Source organism: Schistosoma haematobium, chromosome 5, assembly GCF_000699445.3.
Source record: "Schistosoma haematobium chromosome 5, whole genome shotgun sequence".
NCBI classification, from domain to species: Eukaryota; Metazoa; Platyhelminthes; class Trematoda; order Strigeidida; family Schistosomatidae; genus Schistosoma; species Schistosoma haematobium.
In genome coordinates, this window is record NC_067200.1 from 13379749 (window position 1) to 13403983 (window position 24235).

At 37.2% G+C, this 24235-nt stretch overlaps 2 protein-coding genes across 2 annotated transcripts; one reads left to right on the forward strand and one right to left on the reverse strand.

Moving 5' to 3' along the window:
* The first annotated feature begins 686 nt into the window (after positions 1–686).
* Positions 687–5932, forward strand: SAP18 (Histone deacetylase complex subunit sap18). Its single transcript, XM_051217528.1, has 4 exons — positions 687–734; positions 893–1281; positions 2986–3172; positions 4428–5932. Exons 2-4 carry the CDS (start codon positions 1136–1138, stop codon positions 4779–4781), a joined length of 687 nt encoding a protein of 228 aa, XP_051064942.1. The 5' UTR covers positions 687–734; positions 893–1135; the 3' UTR covers positions 4782–5932.
* Positions 5933–6022: 90 nt separating this feature from the next.
* On the reverse strand, positions 6023–10968 carry MS3_00009193 (uncharacterized protein). Its single transcript, XM_012939081.3, has 4 exons — positions 10778–10968; positions 10194–10633; positions 7914–8360; positions 6023–6560 (listed from the first exon to the last, which is right to left on the reverse strand). The coding sequence occupies exons 2-4, from the start codon at positions 10515–10517 to the stop codon at positions 6204–6206; spliced, it is 1128 nt and encodes a 375-aa protein (XP_012794535.1). The 5' UTR covers positions 10518–10633; positions 10778–10968; the 3' UTR covers positions 6023–6203.
* Between the last annotated feature and the right edge of the window lie 13267 nt (positions 10969–24235).

The window sequence follows — 24235 nt, forward strand, 5'->3', positions numbered from 1 at the left end:
GCTAGCTTCGATCAACTACTTCTCAGCATGTGAATAACCTTCCGGATATATCTTTGAACGCATTCTTCCCTAACTTTTGATTTGACTTGGTTGGTATCCTATGATGCCTAGAAGTATTTGAACTATTATACCAACTTCGAATCCCTGAAATAGCGCAAATTAGACCGAAGGGAAATAGATGGTCACAAACGAACGTATTGTATTTGGAATTCGAAACCAAACATACATCAAGTACAAAAGAACCACTTGTTCATACAAACACTACATATCCTTCTTTTATAAATTTTTACAGACTGAAGTGTCGTCAAAACCTGAATTTCTGTGGGACCTTTAGAATCAAGAGAATATAAAAGCCTGACATTGCTTTTGATCCTGGTGCGATTAAACATCTGAACAAGTGAGTAGTTCGATGAAAAAAATAGTACTACCAATTTTTCAGTAGTGCAGCCAATGTCACAGCACATAAAAACACTAAGGAGATAAATATCTTCTGGTTCCAGTGAACTACGGATAATACATGAGAAACGTAATAGACTATTTTAATAAAAATGCTCATATAAATAAAATATAGAGAAGGAGAGCGCACTTATACGTGTTAAATACAAAGATACAAAAAACGCAGCATCTTATATAGGAAAATTTGAAATCTTATTTTTTAATGACACTGAAGGTATTGGATTTTGGACTGTTGCGGCTGAGCGGCTGGACAAACCATACTGTTGCGCATCCAAACGGTTTGATTTACTCTCGGTTACGGTTTTCAGATTATGTTGATTTTACGCTTGTTTTATTGCTGCTTGCTATCGATCGCCTTCATTATATAGTGTGGTTGTATTCTATGTCTCTAATAAGTTATCGATTGAACTTTTTTTCTTGATTCTTTCTCATCCAGATTTTCTCACACTCACATCTGCAAGCAGCGTACCTTCGAGCTGGAAGCTGACTTCTCCATATTTTTACTTCTTCTGGTAACTTACTAAAAATATCCCTGCTGTCTGGTTGAGTAGCACACCACAGGAAACAACAACAAAAATCTGAAGTCGTTGCCTAACATTGTCGAACAATCGTCAAGGAGCCAACTGGAATATACTTGCTCTCCAGGTCAATATTAAATAGGGTTTTCTGACCTACTAGAATGACGGTGTCAGATGATAGCAGTGTTAATCGCGAAAAGACATGTCCACTATTGCTCAGAATGTTTTGCAGCACAAAGAAACATAATAACGTTTTGGAGTATTCTAGAGGTCGTACCCCAATAAATGAACTTCAAGTATATACGTGGTGAGTGTTTTTAAGTAAAGTAGCCTGGTGGTGGGATATTGTTTGGTAACTCGTCGTTATACACTGATGAGGTCTTACATTAATATATGGTTTCAACTGACGTAAACTTTTTGGTTATTTCCACTTGTTTACCATGACAGCATTTTAAGACCATTACTCAGGTCACTTTACTTGACATGCTCTGCCGAGTTTTACATGTCATACGGTTCGATGACTACATATTTGTACTTTGCTTTAACAGGTACGAAATATGTTGTAACGTCCTCATCAAATTAGTACCATAGTTAAATATACCAAAAATGGCTTCTCATGATCGAATAATAACCAACAACACAATCCTACACGTGTATTTTATCTTATGGGGTGTATATGACTACAAACAAAATATCCGTTACTCACTTAAATGTTATTCTCAGTCTGTCAAGCTTGTTTCGGAATTGTATCCAGACCTGTTAATAAGTTTGTACTGTTGAGAGCCTTACGTCCCTAAAACTGAATGTTCTGAAAACGATAGGGGCTCAATATGTTAAATATTAGTCGTCGATAACTCTTCCATCCGCTTATGGGAAACCTTCATTAATAAGGGTTCTGATTACTCATTTTAAACTTCCTGCTTCAGTTGTTTGGCAAAAGTGATAATACAGTTTCTCCTCAAGCTAAAAGTTTCACTGTGATTGTACCACTTGACCATCGACTATCTTTGGATACCTGGATCTTTCCACTTAATATGACTTAAATCTCACGATGAAGTATTATTTGACCTTGTTGACCGTTTCATTCACCCTTTATTTATTTTATTTGAACACATAAATATTGGTACGATAGGGCACCAAATATATATGCGAAACTATACGAAGGTATTGTAGGCACTCTGGTTAGGATACTCGTAATCTCATACTGCACTAAACTCAAGTCCACTCAAATACCTTTAAAAAATACTTACCGGTCGACTAACAATAATGTTCCTCTGACAGACATTTGATCGTGCCTAGTTGTAACTTTGGGCAGATATTTTCTCACCTGACATTGAAAAACTCTTCCACATAGCAGTCAGGGCATTTAATTTGTATTTTTTAAAAGTCGACCAAAGAGCACAAATGTGATTCAATTTATGTCGAAGAAATGTTCTCATTGTTGAAACAGTAAAAGAAATAACAATCAGCGATTAGATTTCTCTGACAATCAATTGATGCACAAAGTTCTTTTCAAATAATCGTAAGAACTCAAGTTAACTAAATGTTTGCTATATAGCTGTTATCCGGATTTTCACATGCAATGTAACATAGGTGGGGATTTCGTTGGTATCATATAAGGCTCATAGAAAAAAGCAGTAATAAGCAAGGTTATTGGTCTTTGTATCTGCAGCACATTGTTGAGATGTTTGACTGAATATTCCACTAAATAGTTGTATTGACCTGCAATCAAACTCCGGTTTGTTATCCATCAGGAATTCAGATCTATTAATAATACCAGTCTTCTGATTATTACGAAAGCCGAGATTTTGATAAACGGTAAGACTTCTGGTTCCAGAAGTCAGTAAGGATAAGAGTCAAATAGGCACTCAAATGCACTAACTAGATTACGCAAGTTGGAACTTTTCTGTGATATTGAAGTTTGCGACTAAAAACAATGCGCCCTTGCGTAAGGTTCTAAGCCGATATATCTATTTAATCTGAGTTCTCGTACTTCTGTCTAATTTTAAAGGTTTGATGCTACTCTAAGAGAACTTGCATCTCTTGTTAAACAAGTTAATCCAGAATCCCGTAGAAGAGGAACGTTGTTTGATTTCGCCTTGGTTTTCCCGGACCATCGATCACCGGTGTACAGAATGCGGGAATTGGGTACAGTTTGCTCTGGTTCTCCTTCCGATACAGATCGTATCATGTTAAAAGTATGGGTTGGTTTAATTTTGTGGTAAAATAATAAATAGGTCAGGTTGTCTAGAGTTTCCTCGTTATCGAGAAAGTATAATCAGTTATTGGCAATATAAATGTACCCAAGACTATGGGAATATTCAGATCCACATTATATAAACGCATGTGTTATTTCTTATACTTTGTAACTGATAGCACTACCCCTATTTATGGTGGTATAATTTGAGCACATTTTAGCAATCTTGTAGACTTTTTTACTTTTGAAGTTGAACTTTTCTGTTGTACAGTATTGTTTTAATTATTATTTATTCATACTGTAGTTAGCCTCTAAATCATAGAACTGATTTCCATTTGCAATCCCTTCATTTTAGTTTTTGGTAAAATAATTATGCTTTTCTGTGACCCTCTGATCACTTCTTGAATTCAACTCAGTTGCACCAGATTAGTCTCAGTACATTTGAAATAGTATTGATAATTGACTAGATTTCCTAGCTCTATTTTTCAATGGAATAGAAGTTAAAAAGCTGTACGCATTTGATTAGGATACTGGGATGATGATCAAAGAGTTATAAAACAATTAGACTTTGTATACAGATAATTCCTTCTATTATAATGAAAAGAGCTCTCTTTAACAACTAGACCTATTCTACGAAGCTAACTCGATCGACTTAGTGAATTTAACGTTTTCATTAGTCCTTTATCTATAACTTAAACGAAGGTTCAGTAAAGAACTGACTATAGTTGTTTATGCCTCATTCCAATTATAGTGGTTAACAGAAATAGTAGGTTAGATCAAGATATAATGTCGAGGATGAACTCAATTACCTACAAAGAATTATGTACTGGTCGTACCACTATGCTTTGTTTTTCTACAGTACACTGAGAAGACTATTAAAGATGGAAATTAAATACTTGAGTTCGAGTACTTGCAAAGGGACTATGGATTTCGTGGGAAGCTATGACTTTAGCGCTTGAAATATCTTAGCGGTGCCTATTGATACTATTCCCTTACTTTAATTCAAGCTGTCATCAGAAGCTGATTTGTTTAGACACCAAGTAATGACCTAATTGTTGGGGGAAAGTTAACTGTCGATTATTCGATCATATTGTTTCTAATACCATTCCGCCTATTTTCAGTTGTTTTAGTATGAAAAGCTGCAAATACATATTCCTTCTACTAGGTAAATAAATTTAAATGTGATGTTTTTATCTTATCCTTTATCTTTACAAAAGTTGCAATATTCACACTTTTTTAATAACTTCAACTAATAGGATGTACAATTTACAATTGGAGATATGATTGATGTTGCTATCACACCACCTTTAACTGATACGAATATTCCATTTATTAAAAACGATTCATTAATACTAGACTCTAGTCGTCCTAATCCTATCATTCGTAATCGACGTTCACATGAAAAATATCATGAACATCCTTCTAACAACAATAGTAACAACAATCCTGATTTAAAGTCTTCTAAATATCGTCGACATGTAAACAATGTTAATTTAACTTCTCAAGATAGAGCAGAGAAATCTGAATCTGGTAAGGAGTCAAGAATTGACAAGTCGACTGATGGACGCTATAGCTATAAAACAACTGCTCGTCGAGTTGTACCGTATTAATAAACATAATTCATTGTGCATGTGTTAAATGACTTTTGTACATTATATATAGCAAACCTTCATTGTATATTCGTTAAATAAATTATATATACACTATCCTGGACTTGATTTATTTAATGTTAACATTTCCACACTAGTCCTATAGAGTGTAAGTTACACTGAGTTGTTGGTATTATGTTAAGCCCACATAGGTTATTCTAGCCTCAATTCATTCATTCTTCTCAAGCCACATTTTTACCCTGCCAATCATCCGCTTATCAACCTTGACTTTCTATGTAGGCGTATGTGTGCATTTCTTATTTTACTTACCACATATCTGTGACTTATTTTTGTCTCACTACAAATATCAATCCACACTTGGTTAAATCGGGTTGGTTAACATGCCTTCTCCACTGCGCGTCGTTTCGCTTCACTCTCTTCTCTTCGTTTTTCCGATCGTGTGGCTGGATCAATGATTGTATGAAATACACGTATTCGAAATCCATTCTCATATTTAACTTATTTGATTCTGTAAATCATTAACGCGATAACCATATACGATGGCAACTAGGGTGATATATTTTGACAGCAATCATTTGTCCGATCTAAATGGACTCAGATATAGGGTCAATAAAATGAACACTACTCGATGTTATGTACAAGTTAACACGTACATAGTTTGACAGAATAACTTAATGAGTAAAATGATACAAAACCCAGATTATGTTTATTCCAGTCTGATGTAAAACCCCAGGTTACCAATTCATTTAATTTCTAGAGTCACAACCACAAATGGGCTAACAGACGTCTATATGAACATTTCACCTGCTTTAATTAATTATAGGATCGGCAGTTTTTAATAACAGTGATATGGTATGCCTGGAACAAATTTTTCGTAGAAGAAAAACCGGAGTTTTGTAATTATTTAAAAAAGACACTCGTCGTACATCTTAGTTCATACAAATATTGTAAATCCAAATGTGATTTTCATGAATATAGTGTTTGAAAGATTTCACACCAACAACAAACGCTTGACTTTGATCATACTTCTAATTAAGTCTACTAAAAGGCACAGATCCCTGATAACTATTCATACCTCTGAATTCAACAATATATTCCAGCCAACTTCTAATAAATTTCAGGCATCCACTATTTTCCCTATACAATGAGCTACAAAAGACGACTTATATATATATAATATTCAAGAAAACATGTAATGTGTTTATTTGTAAAAAACAAAATTTATTTCCTAAGAAATGTAACACTCTTGATACATAAATAGCATAGTACAAAACGATATATTGAACTTATGATTAGTAAAGAAAATATTTAACATCAGTAAGACAGTCACTGATATTGTTCAAGTCGACTTTGGTCGGAGAAGGTTAGAAAAACACTCAACATTGAATAGATAACAAAAAGAAGACTGAATCAAAATACATATTAATTACTTTCTGAACATATTGTACATCGATTATATCCCCAATACTTGTTAATTGATGAGATCAATGAGTCAAGTGGTTCGCCAATTTTGTATACAATTGTGTTGTTCACATTTCCTAGTTGTTTTGCAACAACAGATTCCCATACTTTGCTTAATTTGTACAACTCAGAATTCGTATTCATCGTTTTTTCTTCTACAGTACACGATTCACCAGTATCGATAATTAAAGTTATCGATCTGTGCCTAAAATTGCTATGAAGATTATCTTTAGTAGTTCCTGCTTCAGGATTTTTAGCTATAACGATCTCTTTTGTAGTAAGATGTATAGGATTTTCACAAACATTTGATAATTCAAGCTAATAAAAAAGACAAGAGAAAATTACGCATTTACTCTGTGTTCAATTAATAAACATTTGAAGTTTTCTATCAAAAGTAAGTGACAATCGTTTAAATCTGGTATGCAACTGCTGTCAAGCGCGCGGTCTATGCAATAACACACTCGGTGATAAACACTATATACATAATATAGTACAGCAGTAGCACATTTCGTCAGGTTTTTGAGCTTTTATTCGTTAGTTTACAGATTGGAAACCGGGTTTAGCCAAACTTGCAAATATAGTTTAGAAGTTTTTAAGTTACATTTCATAGGCATTAATATGTTGCCAGCGTGGAGAAACAAACACTGTATGGAACAGTTAAAAAACTTGCGTTTAATGTCTCCCATTACCCTAAAAATTATTAATTAGATAACGGCATTAAATAATTTTAGACAAATAGATTATGGTAGCTCAAGTCTTATGAATACTAGTGTTGATAAATCTTAAAAAAGTTATGATTTGATGACTATGATATTTATTCGGAAGTATCTGCTTCACTTGCCTATGATGTCGTAAGTGGAACATTTTATCTTTATGAAAAATATGCTGTAAAACAATATCATGTTTTGTTGACAAATGCTTCGATACAGCCGAGGGCGGGAAGAGTCCTCTTAATTTTCAGTGGCCAACAAATTCATCCTCCTAAACGGATCAATGTCAGTGAATTGGTTGCAACTAAATATCGAATCGAGCTAGGTTCAAGGCTAGCTACCATCCCACAGAAAAGCATAGATGAGCATTGGTTGCAAATGCACGACGCCATGAAAAGGGCAAACAAAGTCGCGGCTTCGCGAAACATCCCGCTTATAAACATTGGGTTTTTTCTGGCTCCTTACGACTTATTGAAGCCCATTGGTCTACTCACGGTGACCGTGAGTTTGACCATAAACGAAGACTGCTACGTAATGGAATTGTGAAAAGCTTGTGGAAGGACCGAGAAGCCTGGTGGTCGGAGCATGCCAATGAGTAGGAAGTAGAAGCTGCATCTGGTAACTGCCGGAAGCTCTCTCAACTCATCCGAGGCACTGGCAGCAAGAAGTCTGCTGTGAGCGAAACAATCTGTGAAGATGGCGGGATGCCAGTCACTAACATCTACCAATGTTTTGGACGATGGGCAGTTTTTCAAGGGGCGGTTCAACTGGTCTGCTGCCACCAGTAACATCTCTTCACATTCTCATTGCTATTGTGTGGCGTATATGTATTTGGTATCCCTTTGTAACAATATCTGTGCTTGAATAAAGTGACAAAAATAAACATTAACTACAAAACATGATAGAGAAAATTCGAAGTCACACTAATAATTTACGAAGCAAAGTAACTATCAACAAATACCTCCTGAAAGAAGCTAGAATGGTCTGGTTCTACTTGAATAAATCGAGAGGATTTTGAACTTAATTTTCCCGTTGATAAATATTCGGCCCAATTCTCAATCACACCAAATGATTCTGGAGCAAGGTTACTACGGCTAATATGTTGCAAACCACTCTCGTTTATGAGTAGAGTACTCCAAGCTAGAACAAATTCAAAGGCAATATCTCGTGAACCAGGAGACCAACAAAACATATCAATACTGTTGACGTATGAACTCAATCCAATATAAAATTTTAAACGAGTTGATTTATAGTCTGGTTTTTTCTTATGATTACACGAACGACAAATATTAATGATTTCAGTCAAGCAGTTTCTTTGGTTATTAGCATAGAGGTCTTCGAAGCGGATCAACGCTCGAAGAATAAGAGTAAATGGTGTTAAGGTCTCCGACTTCTCGCCTTGTACGAACTTTTAAAAGACAAAAAATACAAGATTTTTAAATATATATACAATTTGTTTAAAGCAAATTGATGAGAGGTAGTAGTAATGACACAAAACAAACTAAAGATTACAGAATAAATATAACTATCAGAATGTTCTACATTAATAAACAGTCAACAAACGAGTAGAAGCTTCTGCAAAGAAAATAAAAATAGATGGAGTAATTTAAAGATCAGCAATACAATTATTTTGCATCTTGTGCAAGATTTCTATATGATTTCAGATATATTAAATCTTAAGTGGGCACATGGATGTGGATTGTGATACTGATAGGCTTTATGTAGTACATCTTTCCCAATAAAATCTGCCATGAGATGGTTTTTATACTTTATTAATACTTTCCATGTTTTCGATTTCATTTTGATTACTCAAAAATGTACGTCGACACACTTATTCAAGTAATAAATAAGGCATAATAAACCATTGTTATGAGATACACAAATGGTCGGCAATAATTGGACAACAGGTAAGGCAAAGAAAGACTAAAACGGCTATTGAGCCCCGGTAGTTGTGCCGTTTTTCATGGAGTTTCTCCACCGAAGCCAAATGAGTTCACCAACTTAAATGACTGAAACTAACAATTAATAATGAGTCACTAAACTTCATCGTATGCAGAAACAAAACGCAAGAACTTTCCGAATTCATTAAGTAACAAACATCGAGGGTAGTTCATAGGATGAGCATGAATCAATGACTGGCCAATATAAGCTCGAAATTATAATAAAAAAACAGTACAGAAGAGACCAGAAAGTCATAACCGGCTTCGCATGAGTTTGATATTAGAAGGAAAAACAAAGCTGAATAAAGTACTCTTTAGAAGCCGTTTCCCAATACCAAAGGACAACGAGAGGTTTGAAAACCGATCTCATCTTACTGTCATTGATTTAATATCACGATCAATTTTCGGAGAACTCATCCCACTACAATGTTCCATATTTAATTCATATGACTATACACTATATAGACTTCCACTAAACATTCAATCGCACCTGTAACAGCATATCTATTTCTCACCCTACCCATATTTATTCTAATTGTTAATCTCACAATTTCACTCAACATGTAAGCTCATTCAATTTGACATTGAATGTTATTCATTTTTACCTAAACGACTTCGTGTTGTTTCACAAAAACTTGTAAATTCACACGCTATAATTCAAAACTGTGTATTTGTCTTAAAGGTAACCACTTTCTGGATGATCAGTATAGATTTAAAACCGTAGAACCTAAAGAGGATTTACTGGAAAAAAGGAATGATAAAAACACATGAACTAAGTGTATATCACTAACTAAATAGAAGATATTCCGTGTATATTGCTGTACTCCCTTGAATCCTAGGACTATTTTCCATCAAGTGTTGCACATCACCAAGACACTTTTCTATCTCTGTACATTTATTTACCATTCTCAAGCCTAACCTGAACATACACAGTTGTTCCCATAGATGTCGTAACACTAAGGTAGAGTGGTAATAATTTTCGATATTTAGGTCCAAATAGTGTTTAAGACATGGGGGTGACTGAATATGATCATGTGGCTACCAAAAACTCGACCCAGCGTTTTGCTGGCTGAAGGGAGATACGAGTTGATGTTTCGACATGACGGAATACAACCAAATTTTATAGTCTTAACATAACCATATTTCCTACCAACAACTTACGTTCGCTAGCTAAATGCACATTTAAGTAGCTAAAGTATACACCCATAAATCTCTAAGCAGAGTTGGACAATCAGATTGACCCATCAAAATACTCAGGAAACAAGAGTTGGACCACTGGAATTTACCAACAAACGACTTACCAATAAGTCGTCCCACCAATACTGTCCGTCTCCAGCTGCACTGGATGTCATCTTACCCATTATGTTAAAAGTATAGTGGATGGAGTCGTTGGAGCCAACTTTTTGCTTAGAGATACTTTCGACTAAAGTATTGATAGCAGACACTAGTCTTCCAGGTTTAGCAGTGAACAATTTGCTAGGCAACACATCAATTGGGATTTCTTCATGAAAACATGACCCACATTCACATACACTAGGGGCTGGATTTGAGTGACTTCGCAGCAACAGTGTTGGAGAGATAATAGTGTTTTCCGTGGCATATGTGAGGGATTTAGTGGCTTTCATCTGCAAAAACAGATATTTCAGACATATACACTGGTGAACGGTAACATCCAGACTTTGGTAGGGTTGTGTCTAGGTACCTTTTGTGTTGGGAGGGTGACGAGCAGTGTGTGCAATATCTGGGAAACGGAATGAGGAAAAAAGTGAGTTGAATACTTAACAAGGAGATGTAACGTACAAATATTTACCAATCAAGGCAACAGAAAACAAAAACCAGAATACAAGCGTAAGATTAAGACGCCTAGGCAACTAAAAGTACTTACCAGCTGAGATCTTGAAATCAAAATGTACACAAATTTACAAGCACAACTTGTTTAAATGGTTCAAATGGTTCAAATGGTTGTGGACGGAATAGAAGAAGCTTTCGCTTAACAGGCTTCCGTGTCTAGTAGCAGGGGATCACCAAATCCTCCAGGCAGGAACCTAGGTATGTTAACAATAAAAAGGAAAAGAAATTGGTAAATCATAGTGTGATGCTGTCCTTGGTCCTTAAGAATAGGTCAAGTTGCCTCTTGAAGGACTCCTGAGAAGTCGCTTGGACTAGCTCGGCCGGCAGCGAGTTCCAGCTTTTGACAACTCTTAAGGAGTAGAAGTTGTGTCTACATTCCGTCTTGCTATGTTGTGTTTCCAGTTTCTGGGTGTTACCCCTTAGGTTATTATTCAAACTAAGCTTAAGTAGGTGTTTAAGAGGATGTCCAGAAGTGTTAAGAATACTATAAGCCATTAATAAATCACCTCTAAGACGCCTATATTCTAGTGGGTAAAGGTCTAGTGAACGGAGGCGTTCTTCGTAAGGCTTAGATTTGAGTCCTCGAACTGATTTCGTGGCTCGCCGTTGGATACGCTCCAAAGTGACCTTGTCCTTTTGGAGTGAGGGGGGAGTGCTATGTTTCCGTACTCTAAATGGGGACGGATGAAACTATTGAAGATTGTGTGGAAAGTTCTTCCGTCAAACTGGCCAAAAATGCGCCTCAACGTTACCAGTGCAAGGTTTGCTCGGAAGGCATTTTTGTCACAGTTAGCGTAAGACTTTAAGTCGTGGGGCACCAGGACTCCTAAATCTTTTTCGACTTGGGATACTACTAGAGAGGAGTTTCCTAAGTTGTAACTGTAGTTTGCGACATGTCGCAGATGGACTACTTTACACTTTGAAGTGTTAAAGGTAAGTCCGTTATCGTCTGCCCAACTTTGAAGTCGAGTCAGATCCTCTTGAAGTGCCTGTTTATCGTCTTGGTTGCGTACCTCTCTCCAAAGTCTCACGTCGTCGGCAAAAAGTAATAAGTCTGACGTTACCTGTTTAGGAAGATCGTTTATGTAGATCAAGAAGAGAAGAGGCCCTAGTACTGAGCCCTGGGGGACCCCACTAGGACATACATAATCAATATCCAATAGTTTTTGGATAACTTTATGTATATAAACTGATTTATTTGCAGTCACTTCTTGATGTCGCGATTCTTTTCTAGGCCTGCCGTTTTTTTAACAAGGAGAGTCCAGCCACTCGGCTACTTTAGTTCCAGTGGATTCAGTGGCCAGTAATCAAACACTGAATACATTGCATTATGATTATTATTGAGATATACATGCCAGTTGCCATCGTATATATAATCGTCGACCTAAATCGCATTAATGAGTACCAGAATCAAATAAGTTAAATATGAGAATGGATTTCGAATACGTGTATTTCATACAATCATTGATCCAGCCACACGATCGGAAAAACGAAGAGAAGAGAGTGAAGCGAAACGACGCGCAGTGGAGAAGGCATGTTAACCAACCCGATTTAACCAAGTGTGGATTGATATTTGTAGTGAGACAAAAATAAGTCACAGATATGTGGTAAGTAAAATAAGAAATGCACACATACGCCTACATAGAAAGTCAAGGTTGATAAGCAGATGATTGGCAGGGTAAAAATGTGGCTTGAGAAGAATGAATGAATTGAGGCTAGAACAACCCATGTGAATTTGATGTATTGACAGCCTCGCAAACCCCCCTGTTGAAAATAACACCGTCATTTTTAAAAATGTCTTTTCGAAAATAACCTTAAATAGGTGTGTGATGGACGTCAACTGTATGTATCGAAAAAGTTTGTTCTTAATCTGATAGGTTTCAGCGTCATGTGAGGGGTGTGTGCATCATACGTCCATGTCATACTTATGTGAATATTGCGTGTGAATATTGTAAAGACACGGTATGATGATTAGAATTGTTTGAATTATAGTATGAACTAAGAATCCTGGAAATAACGTAATCGGATCAAGAAGTACTAGATGAGCATGAACGAATGTACTGTATTTGGAATTCGAAATCAAGCATTCAACAAGTACAAAGGGATTGTAGATCACCAACGTAGATGATCTATGTCGAAATGATTGGAGGCCTACTCGAGTTAGACGTGAATAGTGTGACGAACCAACTAACGTCGAAGTCACACCTCGTGGTCAGCACCTTACGTGGACTACCCCCATTGACGTATCAAGGTACCATAGATACTTTGAAGACTGTACAACACAGAGGACGTTATTACAGAAATATATTAGTTAAGGTAGATACAGGCGAAAGTAAGACCACTGCCGCATGGGCCAGTCCATGGCGTATGATTAACTAATGCGCGTTGCTTGTACATGACCTTGGCAGGGAGCGATGATCTGTTCGACATTCAGTGATCCAACTGCCGGATGATTTGGCTAGGGCTCAGTGACATTTCACTGGCCCTACAATACTCCCCCACCAGATTCAACGGCCGTTTGAATCGGTACCAAACATGTTGGGAGCAGTCGCGCGCCAGAGAGTGCCAAACGAATATTATAAATTCTCCAGGCATTGCTTATCTGTAAAACAAATGGAAAGGAGGCGGCAGAAACTGGTCGGGAAACAGCGAGTCATAATATGTTAGTAGGACGTTGGTTAAACGTAAAGCGATTAACCATAGAAATAATGAAAAGAACAAAACGTTTTATTGTTCTATCAAGTCGCGCTGAAATATATATAGCCTTGAAAAGTAATTCAGTTCCTCCGATGACAAACGTTAAGTCTGCCGCAAGAGTAATGATGCTATAGCGATAGTAGGATAAGTGTATTATCAATCGATATCCATATTTGTACTGTCATTAGTTTAAAGTTGTAAGTCGGACAGTGTCGTTGACAGCTATTAATTAGTGTCAAATTCTAGTTATACCTATATCTAACAGACTAACCGTAAGTACAGAAGTATAACAGTGAAGAGTGGTCGTGATTTCGTTGTGCGAAGCTATTGACCAACTTGTAGTCACAGTTTGAAAAGTCGATGACTGCTGTTACAGTCAGTAAGGGTTGAAGGCTACAAATCGACAGCAAAAGGTGGCACGATGAAGTCTCTAAAAGATGATAAACGGTGAATGCTGCGTGTTTGTTCGATTAGTGAACAGAAAAATATCGAAAAGAACATAAGAAACCAAGAGTGTCACTCTGGACTCATGTCAATGATACCCGTGAAAAACGCTGTCAGTGTTGGGATAGAGGCGACAATATCGTTTTCAGTTTGCAGGAGATTCGCTCGACTGCACAAACTGATGATTCGCGCGAATGATATTGTCGTCAGACCACCAATTGAACTGGACAGGTTGTAAATCGTCGAGTAGTTGAACAGCCGATTGATGTACCGGAATCATCTGTTAAATAACAGCCACGAGGAAACAATACTTCATAAAATGAAGTACGACATCGAAGTAGAACAACTACAATAGTTCAGATGTGTTACAATGTCAAGTCTAAATAACATCGTTCTTACGTATATTGACAGTTGCACTGAACGTTCGCTTAGGTATGATTAGCGTAACAGTTGGATGTGTGAATAAAAACATATACGAAACTATGGTTGGGTTCGTGGAGAATTTTCGAGGACGTTTAGATATTTTCCAAACCCGTATCGCATGTAAATAAACCGAAAATAGAATTAAAACGACTGTTGTGTAATAAGGAAATCGAGCCATGATTTACCGTGTGAATTATTAGCAAATACAAGGGGTATAATAAACATTAATTAAAATGGTAACCACCAATGTAACTAAGGTTTAGAGGGTCCAGGTAACGTGGCCATTTCGTAAAAGGATGATACAAAGAGCTTATTACCTAGCATTAAGTGACATATTAAGTACGACAACATGTGTACTTGGGACATGGACTAAGCGTGCTCGTGTACATGCAATATGTTTTACCACAGTATGTCGACTAACGAGTCATAAATGTACATGATTTCGACTAAAACTTGACGGCAGTGACAGAATATATGACTAGTTTACGTGAAAGCAACTACGAAATGTTATCACGCATCATAAATATAGTACGAAATAATCTAATGAAATTATGAAACTCGCCTGGGTTACTCTTGCCTTTAAGTAATGAAGTAGGCAGTAGTTTGAATCTGGATTATGTACGAGGTACTGTTGATTAAATTTTTCGATTAACACAGCGTTGTAGACTGACGAACAGTCTAAACGAGATCTAAGATCGCAGGAAATTTATAGTTCAAACTCACCGTAAATTTATAGCATTCGTATCCTCTGTTTGGCCATGGAACTCAGCAATTGGAAATTAGGCAGACAGTGGTAAAAAGAAAGCAAAACATTCTAGTGGATAGTGGTTAAGCAGAAAGATGAATTTATAGTCGATAGTTAATCTTGTCTTATTTATACCAGTGGATAAGTTACAAAGAGATATGCGTTCGTGTTGCCTTGTGGCTATACTCACGAGTGGTTGATATTTTAACAGACATATTACACAGGAGCATTTACATGCTGCTAATGCTTGTTAAAGAAACACGATAGCCGATTATAATCGTAGTTGATTGGTTAGTTCTGTCGATTGAACTAAGTATATAAGTTTAAATACTAATCAACATTGACATGAAGCAACGAAAGTTCACGGTGATAGATTAACATAGGCGATGATAAAAATGAAAAAGAATAAGTATAGAATGCAATAATAAAGATTATAGTGATGGAATGCGTTATTCGAAGTCTTGCTCACCAGTGTAAATCACCAGCGTAGATGATCTATGTCGAAATGATTGGAGGCCTACTCGAGTTAGACGTGAATAGTGTGACGAACCAACTAACGTCGAAGTCACACCTCGTGGTCAGCACCTTACGTGGACTACCCCCATTGACGTATCAAGGTACCATAGATACTTTGAAGACTGTACAACACAGAGGACGTTATTACAGAAATATATTAGTTAAGGTAGATACAGGCGAAAGTAAGACCACTGCCGCATGGGCCAGTCCATGGCGTATGATTAACTAATGCGCGTTGCTTGTACATGACCTTGGCAGGGAGCGATGATCTGTTCGACATTCAGTGATCCAACTGCCGGATGATTTGGCTAGGGCTCAGTGACATTTCACTGGCCCTACAATACTCCCCCACCAGATTCAACGGCCGTTTGAATCGGTACCAAACATGTTGGGAGCAGTCGCGCGCCAGAGAGTGCCAAACGAATATTATAAATTCTCCAGGCATTGCTTATCTGTAAAACAAATGGAAAGGAGGCGGCAGAAACTGGTCGGGAAACAGCGAGTCATAATATGTTAGTAGGACGTTGGTTAAACGTAAAGCGATTAACCATAGAAATAATGAAAAGAACAAAACGTTTTATTGTTCTATCAAGTCGCGCTGAAATATATATAGCCTTGAAAAGTAATTCAGTTCCTCCGATGACAAACGTTAAGTCTGCCGCAAGAGTAATGATGCTATAGCGATAGTAGGATAAGTGTATTATCAATCGATATCCATATTTGTACTGTCATTAGTTTAAAGTTGTAAGTCGGACAGTGTCGTTGACAGCTATTAATTAGTGTCAAATTCTAGTTATACCTATATCTAACAGACTAACCGTAAGTACAGAAGTATAACAGTGAAGAGTGGTCGTGATTTCGTTGTGCGAAGCTATTGACCAACTTGTAGTCACAGTTTGAAAAGTCGATGACTGCTGTTACAGTCAGTAAGGGTTGAAGGCTACAAATCGACAGCAAAAGGTGGCACGATGAAGTCTCTAAAAGATGATAAACGGTGAATGCTGCGTGTTTGTTCGATTAGTGAACAGAAAAATATCGAAAAGAACATAAGAAACCAAGAGTGTCACTCTGGACTCATGTCAATGATACCCGTGAAAAACGCTGTCAGTGTTGGGATAGAGGCGACAATATCGTTTTCAGTTTGCAGGAGATTCGCTCGACTGCACAAACTGATGATTCGCGCGAATGATATTGTCGTCAGACCACCAATTGAACTGGACAGGTTGTAAATCGTCGAGTAGTTGAACAGCCGATTGATGTACCGGAATCATCTGTTAAATAACAGCCACGAGGAAACAGTACTTCATAAAATGAAGTACGACATCGAAGTAGAACAACTACAATAGTTCAGATGTGTTACAATGTCAAGTCTAAATAACATCGTTCTTACGTATATTGACAGTTGCACTGAACGTTCGCTTAGGTATGATTAGCGTAACAGTTGGATGTGTGAATAAAAACATATACGAAACTATGGTTGGGTTCGTGGAGAATTTTCGAGGACGTTTAGATATTTTCCAAACCCGTATCGCATGTAAATAAACCGAAAATAGAATTAAAACGACTGTTGTGTAATAAGGAAATCGAGCCATGATTTACCGTGTGAATTATTAGCAAATACAAGGGGTATAATAAACATTAATTAAAATGGTAACCACCAATGTAACTAAGGTTTAGAGGGTCCAGGTAACGTGGCCATTTCGTAAAAGGATGATACAAAGAGCTTATTACCTAGCATTAAGTGACATATTAAGTACGACAACATGTGTACTTGGGACATGGACTAAGCGTGCTCGTGTACATGCAATATGTTTTACCACAGTATGTCGACTAACGAGTCATAAATGTACATGATTTCGACTAAAACTTGACGGCAGTGACAGAATATATGACTAGTTTACGTGAAAGCAACTACGAAATGTTATCACGCATCATAAATATAGTACGAAATAATCTAATGAAATTATGAAACTCGCCTGGGTTACTCTTGCCTTTAAGTAATGAAGTAGGCAGTAGTTTGAATCTGGATTATGTACGAGGTACTGTTGATTAAATTTTTCGATTAACACAGCGTTGTAGACTGACGAACAGTCTAAACGAGATCTAAGATCGCAGGAAATTTATAGTTCAAACTCACCGTAAATTTATAGCATTCGTATCCTCTGTTTGGCCATGGAACTCAGCAATTGGAAATTAGGCAGACAGTGGTAAAAAAGAAAGCAAAACATTCTAGTGGATAGTGGTTAAGCAGAAAGATGAATTTATAGTCGATAGTTAATCTTGTCTTATTTATACCAGTGGATAAGTTACAAAGAGATATGCGTTCGTGTTGCCTTGTGGCTATACTCACGAGTGGTTGATATTTTAACAGACATATTACACAGGAGCATTTACATGCTGCTAATGCTTGTTAAAGAAACACGATAGCCGATTATAATCGTAGTTGATTGGTTAGTTCTGTCGATTGAACTAAGTATATAAGTTTAAATACTAATCAACATTGACATGAAGCAACGAAAGTTCACGGTGATAGATTAACATAGGCGATGATAAAAATGAAAAAGAATAAGTATAGAATGCAATAATAAAGATTATAGTGATGGAATGCGTTATTCGAAGTCTTGCTCACCAGTGTAAATCACCAGCGTAGATGATCTATGTCGAAATGATTGGAGGCCTACTCGAGTTAGACGTGAATAGTGTGACGAACCAACTAACGTCGAAGTCACACCTCGTGGTCAGCACCTTACGTGGACTACCCCCATTGACGTATCAAGGTACCATAGATACTTTGAAGACTGTACAACACAGAGGACGTTATTACAGAAATATATTAGTTAAGGTAGATACAGGCGAAAGTAAGACCACTGCCGCATGGGCCAGTCCATGGCGTATGATTAACTAATGCGCGTTGCTTGTACATGACCTTGGCAGGGAGCGATGATCTGTTCGACATTCAGTGATCCAACTGCCGGATGATTTGGCTAGGGCTCAGTGACATTTCACTGGCCCTACAGGATCATTAGTTCGTTCAAACAACACATCTGCCACAGCCTAAATTGGAGTCTAGGTGTCTGTAATCAATTGTACGTCTTCTCAAGTTCATCCTGTGTCTGTCGGACAGTGTATTGGATAAGGACTCTGTAATATCTAGAACGTGTTCATTAGCAGTACAATTACCAACCGAAATTGGAACTGACCCACCTGGTTCCTGAAAATGTATTTGATCAACATGTGGACTGTGTGTACTTAAGTCATTGATATCTAGAATTCGCACCATCGATTTTCCGACATTCTTCAGAACAATACCCCTAGATCGTCGAAGATCATTTCCTCGACAGTATGTAACTTCTGCAGACTCCAACCCTCTCATATTCGACAGAAGAATTCTTCCTTTCAATAGCTTCGCTGGAGTCTCCTTCGTCACTGAATGTCTGGCATTTCTATATTGCAATAGGAAAGTATCTACTTTCCTCTCCAGTTCATTAAATGTTGAGGCGGCAATAGAATCAATAGCAGTCTTTAATGTCCTGACAAAATTTTTTGCCTGACCATTAGAACAAGGTTGTCTGGGAGCAGTAAACAGATGTTTGCACCCTATACCATTCAACCAGATAGTGACTGCATCTGCAGCGAAGTGAGAGCCATTATCGGTCACTAACACCATGGGAACCCCTTCTCGACTAGACACCTCTCTTAATGCTTGGACTGTGAAATCAGAAATCGGTGAAGTTGTGAAAAAGAACTTAAGGCCACTTTGAAAAAGCATCAATAACTACTAGTGTATAGTAGTTGCCGGGAAACGGATCACAATAGTCAGCATGAATTCTCTGCCAGGCCTCGGACGATACTGGCCATGGAGTCCACTTCGAAGGCCGATTTTTCTACTGATGACATTTTTCACAACTGTTTGCTGTACGACATATGTGTGCATTCGTTTCTGGCCACCAACATGTGAGCCTTGCCAAGGATTTCATTTTCTCAACACCTAGATGTCCACTATGAAGGTCTTCAATGACAGATTTACGCAATGATGGAGGATTGACAATACGATCATTCAAACACAAAATACCATCGGAAGTAGTGGATAGTTCATCCCGCTTTGAAAAATAGACAGGAAATCTACGTTTCAGATTAGCATTCCAGCCTTTTTGTATGGCAGTGAGTATACTTCCTAGGTATCTATGAGATTCTGTAATGAGATCTGGACGTCTCACTGGTAAAGGTTGCACTAACAAACAGTCCGAAGAATTAACAGGTCTATCTTGTAATGACTGTCGAGAAATGTAGTCAGCCTGTTGAATTTGTTTGGCATTTCTGTGCTGAACCGTATAGTCAAATGCACTTAAAGCAATATTCTATCGTTGAACCATAGCAGCTGAGGAACGTGCTAAGGATTTTTCAGGATGATAGATAATCTTTAAGGCTTCATTCTCCGTAACAATTGTGAATTTCTTTCCGAATAAATATTTATGAAGTCTTTCGACGGCTCAAACACCACACCCGCACAAAGTGAAAGTATAAGCAGGTGATAATAAGCAATTTAATAAGTCAGAATGAGTTTTGTGGAGATTTTATTAAATTTCACAGGTTGAAATCATGAGTCAGTTGAAGCTAGACCACCATTGAAAACCTGGAAGCACTGGACGGCCGTTTCGTCCTAGTATGGGACTCCTCAGCAGTGCGCATTCACGAACCCGCTCCCTGCGGGATTCGAACCCAGGACCTACTGGTTCCGCGCGCGAGCACTTAACCATTAGACCACTGAGCCGGCATCCAACGGTCCCATACTAGGACGAAACGGCCGTCCAGTGCTTCCAGGTTTTCAATGGTGGTCTAGCTTCAACTGACTCATGATTTCAATCTGTGACATTTAATAAAATCTCCCCAAAACTCATTCTGATAATAATCAACTGCTCACTAGTGACTGACTTCAGGAGAACCTTCTGGAGTTCTAGTGAGAAGCCGTCACCAGTGGAGTTCAACCAGGTCTGTTGTGAGATATCAGCTCACTGAAGACATTGGTGTTCGATGGCGCAACTTCGTGGATTGGTTGAAGTTAGACATTAACACCGTTGGATGCCGGCTCAGTGGTCTAATGGTTAAGTGCTCGCGCGCGGAACCAGTAGGTCCTGGGTTCGAATCCCGCAGGGAGCGGGTTCGTGGATGCGCACTGCTGAGGAGTCCCATACTAGGACGAAACGGCCGTCCAGTGCTTCCAGGTTTTCAATGGTGGTCTAGCTTCAACTGACTCATGATTTCAACCTGTGAAATTTAATTTAATATGTGTAGAAAAAACTGACATGAATTTTCCATGACTCTCTAGACGATAAAACAACACGATCGTATAATTGACTCGGAATGTCGTGAAAACAGAGTAATAAGTCGTTTATATGTAAGAAGGTGGGATAAATCGTGAAAAAAAGTGGGGTAGGATAAAACAGAAATTGACCTGTGATGCTGACAGAATATAGGGATAAAGAATAGGGAAGCGCAAAGATATTCTAGTGAGCCGCAGTAAAATAAACAGCGTCGATAAGCAACTAATGGATGTGATGTTACATAAATGGAGTTTCTATTGGCAGGATAAAACCATTTAAGTCATGAAATGACAACTACACCGATGAATGATATCGACTGCTGTGCTACAACATAATAATCAAAAAATGTGAAGTCAGTGTGCGTTGTCGTTCGCGTTATAATCAGGTGCATCGAGTTATCGTGAATATGTATCAGTAGAATGACCAGAGAAACAGAATAGTGACTACGGAGACGAGGTATGAGTAGTCGTATTCCTTATTGGTCGTGAAGACTTGTTTGGTTTGAGGGAGATGAGCTCGACCTCATTTGTTACGAAATCGTGCTATGGCATGATAAAAAAATACCAGTACATATGGTTTATGGAATCACGGTCTACATTGTTAATAGTGCTGCTGCAGAATTATGGTCTGCTTCGATATTAGTACGTCCCCACGTTAAGTGTTTTCCCAGTTATCTCGTGTTCAGCATTGAGGTTTGTATGGTTAGATCCCGATGCCACTACACTACTCTCCCACCAGAACCAAGGTGACGTTGGTTCGATACCAATTTGAAGGGGATTGTCGGGCGCCGGAGTTTACCAAGAATAATACGAACCCAGTAGGTACTGATCAGCTGAAAAATAAATCAAAAAGAAGGCGGCAGCACCTGATCGGTAAATACATGAAATAACTTTAAAATGTCTGTTTTAAAGATGAACTTATAGGTATTAAAAGTAGTTTGCGTTTGGAAATATTAAAAACAATCAATATTATAGAAATTTTAATACTGGTATTATTTTCGGCTTAAATTATTAAGTCAAATAACGTTTATGCCGGTAATCTGTCCATATGAGTTGATTTCCAATCGCATCTGCAAGAAAAAAAGTATTATCGCGGAGAATTCCAACTAATGTTCCAGTTAGTTTGATACTGTTTATTTAGTTACGAAGAGATTTTCTTAACCTCATTTTTACTTGACCGTGGTAGAATTCAGTAGTATTACTAATACACATGAATGATTATGAAAAAAATCAAATACGTGAGTGATAATTATGTGAATTTCGGACAGATAGATAAGAACTAATCGTTAAACATGAGTGTATTCAGAAGAGACATGCTCTAGACTCAATGTTCTGCGTTGCCATAGACTATTTACTTATATTTATACCTGCCAGCTGATGGTGCATACAGCTTAGTTGCAAGTATGCAGTTTATCATAAGGCGAAATACGATTTAATTGAGATATATTGATTATAAGTTATTGAAATCAGTTAAGCCTATATGCCACATTACTAGGTGACGTGGTGCTGCAAGATGTACTCGGTTAAATAAGTTTTCACAAGATAATTAACAGTGACTGATGTTCATGTGATTATCAGGGAGTACATAAGTTGTAACCAAGGGGAGTACACTCCCAACTCATGTCTATGGTAATGGCTTGAATCTTAGTCAGTGTTGGGGTAAATTCAACACTGATGTTTTCAGTTTGCAAGAGATTCGTTCGACTGCTTGCACTGGTTATTTGCATGCATGATTGGGTTGATAAACCTCCAATTAGACTGACAAGGATTTGAGATATTTACTGAATGAGCAACTGATAGAGAAACATACTGAAAATCATCTGGAATGGATGAAGATACCGAGAAAACAACACCATTTAATGATAATTATAAGTCAATTTGTTGACCGATTTCGTTAGTAGTTTCATCGATTTTATCAGTCATATTACGTGATTTTTAAGTCGTGACAGTGCTTTATGACGATATCCTAAAACTATTACGTTTAGCTAGTTATACTGTTGAGTGAGGATTAGCCAGTGGGAAAAATAAGTATTGTTGCTTTAAGTGATTCGAAATTATCAGAAATTCGAAGCGTTAAAGAATCCGAGCTGGCTGATTACATTATAAGTTTCAATTCAAAAATATTAGTCTGGTGTTAATTTTAGCAGTACGTTCCAGATTTTTAATTTTAAATGTTTGTTTAGCCAACAACCACATAATAGTTTAGTTATTATACTAGTGCAGTATGCTAGTACCTAAATTCGGTGATTTTATTATCTAAAATGTTTTTTTAGGCTATTGATATGACAGACCAATTTGTAAACCCAAATACGTATAGCAATAAAGACTATGATGGGTTTATTGAAAAATGTTAAAGGCGATTCAAATGATTTTTAAATTTAGAAGACAGAGATATATTGCAGCGCATGTACGGGTCGGGTTAACATGCAGGTTATTTAGGTATATGACAATTTAAAAATAATCAACATGGCCAGAATGAAAAATATTTTTGAAGTTCAGACGACTTATGGAACTTCAGTTAGGAATATGACGAGTTAAAAAAACTTCCATAAGATCTTGCATTTAGCCCAGTGTTATTTACTAATATGTGGCAAAAGCAATTGGAACTAAGAAAATGTCTTTAAACAACACACTTATCCTTAATAGTATGTTGTAGTATAAAAATAATAAATGTTTCTACCAAAAAGTCTTGGGAATGGCTCGTATGAAATATATACAACCAGTGTAACAGAAAAAATCTATGTAAGTTAAGAAGTGCTAATAACATAGTAAATTAACAAGGAAAGAGAAAACATAAAACTCGCCAGGAATATTTTCGATCCCAAGTAATGAAAATTTGAAGTAGACAGTAGTTTGAATCTGCATTATATACGAAGTACTGTTGATTAAATTCTTGGATTAACACAGCATTATAGATTGAATTTGTTTAAGTTCAAAATTAACTGAAGCCAAATACGTAGCATTTCCAGACGAACAGTCCAAACGAGATCTAAGATTGCAGGAAATTTATGGTTCAAACTCATCGTAAATTTCTAGCATTCGTATCCTCTGTTTGACCATGGAACTCAGCAATTGGAAATCAGGCAGGCAGTGATCGAATGAAAAGTTATAACAGGATAGTGTATAGTTTAGAACAGAAAAGGGGGTTGAGTGAAGGAACAGTATGAAGAATTAGATCCAGATAACTATTTAGTCCTTGTTTATGTTGCTAGTCAATGTATATTTACGTTATTTACAGCTCATATTTGCTAGAGCTTGATTTTTAAACAAGTTTATTTCGCTGAAGCATGTAAATGCTATTAAACCTTGCTAATGAAACATCAAGGCTAATTAATATAGACGACCAG

Coding starts and splice junctions, on each gene's coding strand:
- SAP18 (XM_051217528.1), top strand. CDS start 1,136: ATGACGGTGTCAGATGATAGCAGTGTTAATCGCGAAAAGACATGTCCA. Junction 1,282..2,985: donor GAACTTCAAGTATATACGTG/GTGAGTGTTTTT, acceptor CTAATTTTAAAG/GTTTGATGCTACTCTAAGAG. Junction 3,173..4,427: donor CAGATCGTATCATGTTAAAA/GTATGGGTTGGT, acceptor TTCAACTAATAG/GATGTACAATTTACAATTGG.
- MS3_00009193 (XM_012939081.3), bottom strand. CDS start 10,517: ATGAAAGCCACTAAATCCCTCACATATGCCACGGAAAACACTATTATC. Junction 8,361..10,193: donor ATTGGTGGGACGACTTATTG/GTAAGTCGTTTG, acceptor GTCTTTTAAAAG/TTCGTACAAGGCGAGAAGTC. Junction 6,561..7,913: donor ATTCTAGCTTCTTTCAGGAG/GTATTTGTTGAT, acceptor CTTTTTTATTAG/CTTGAATTATCAAATGTTTG.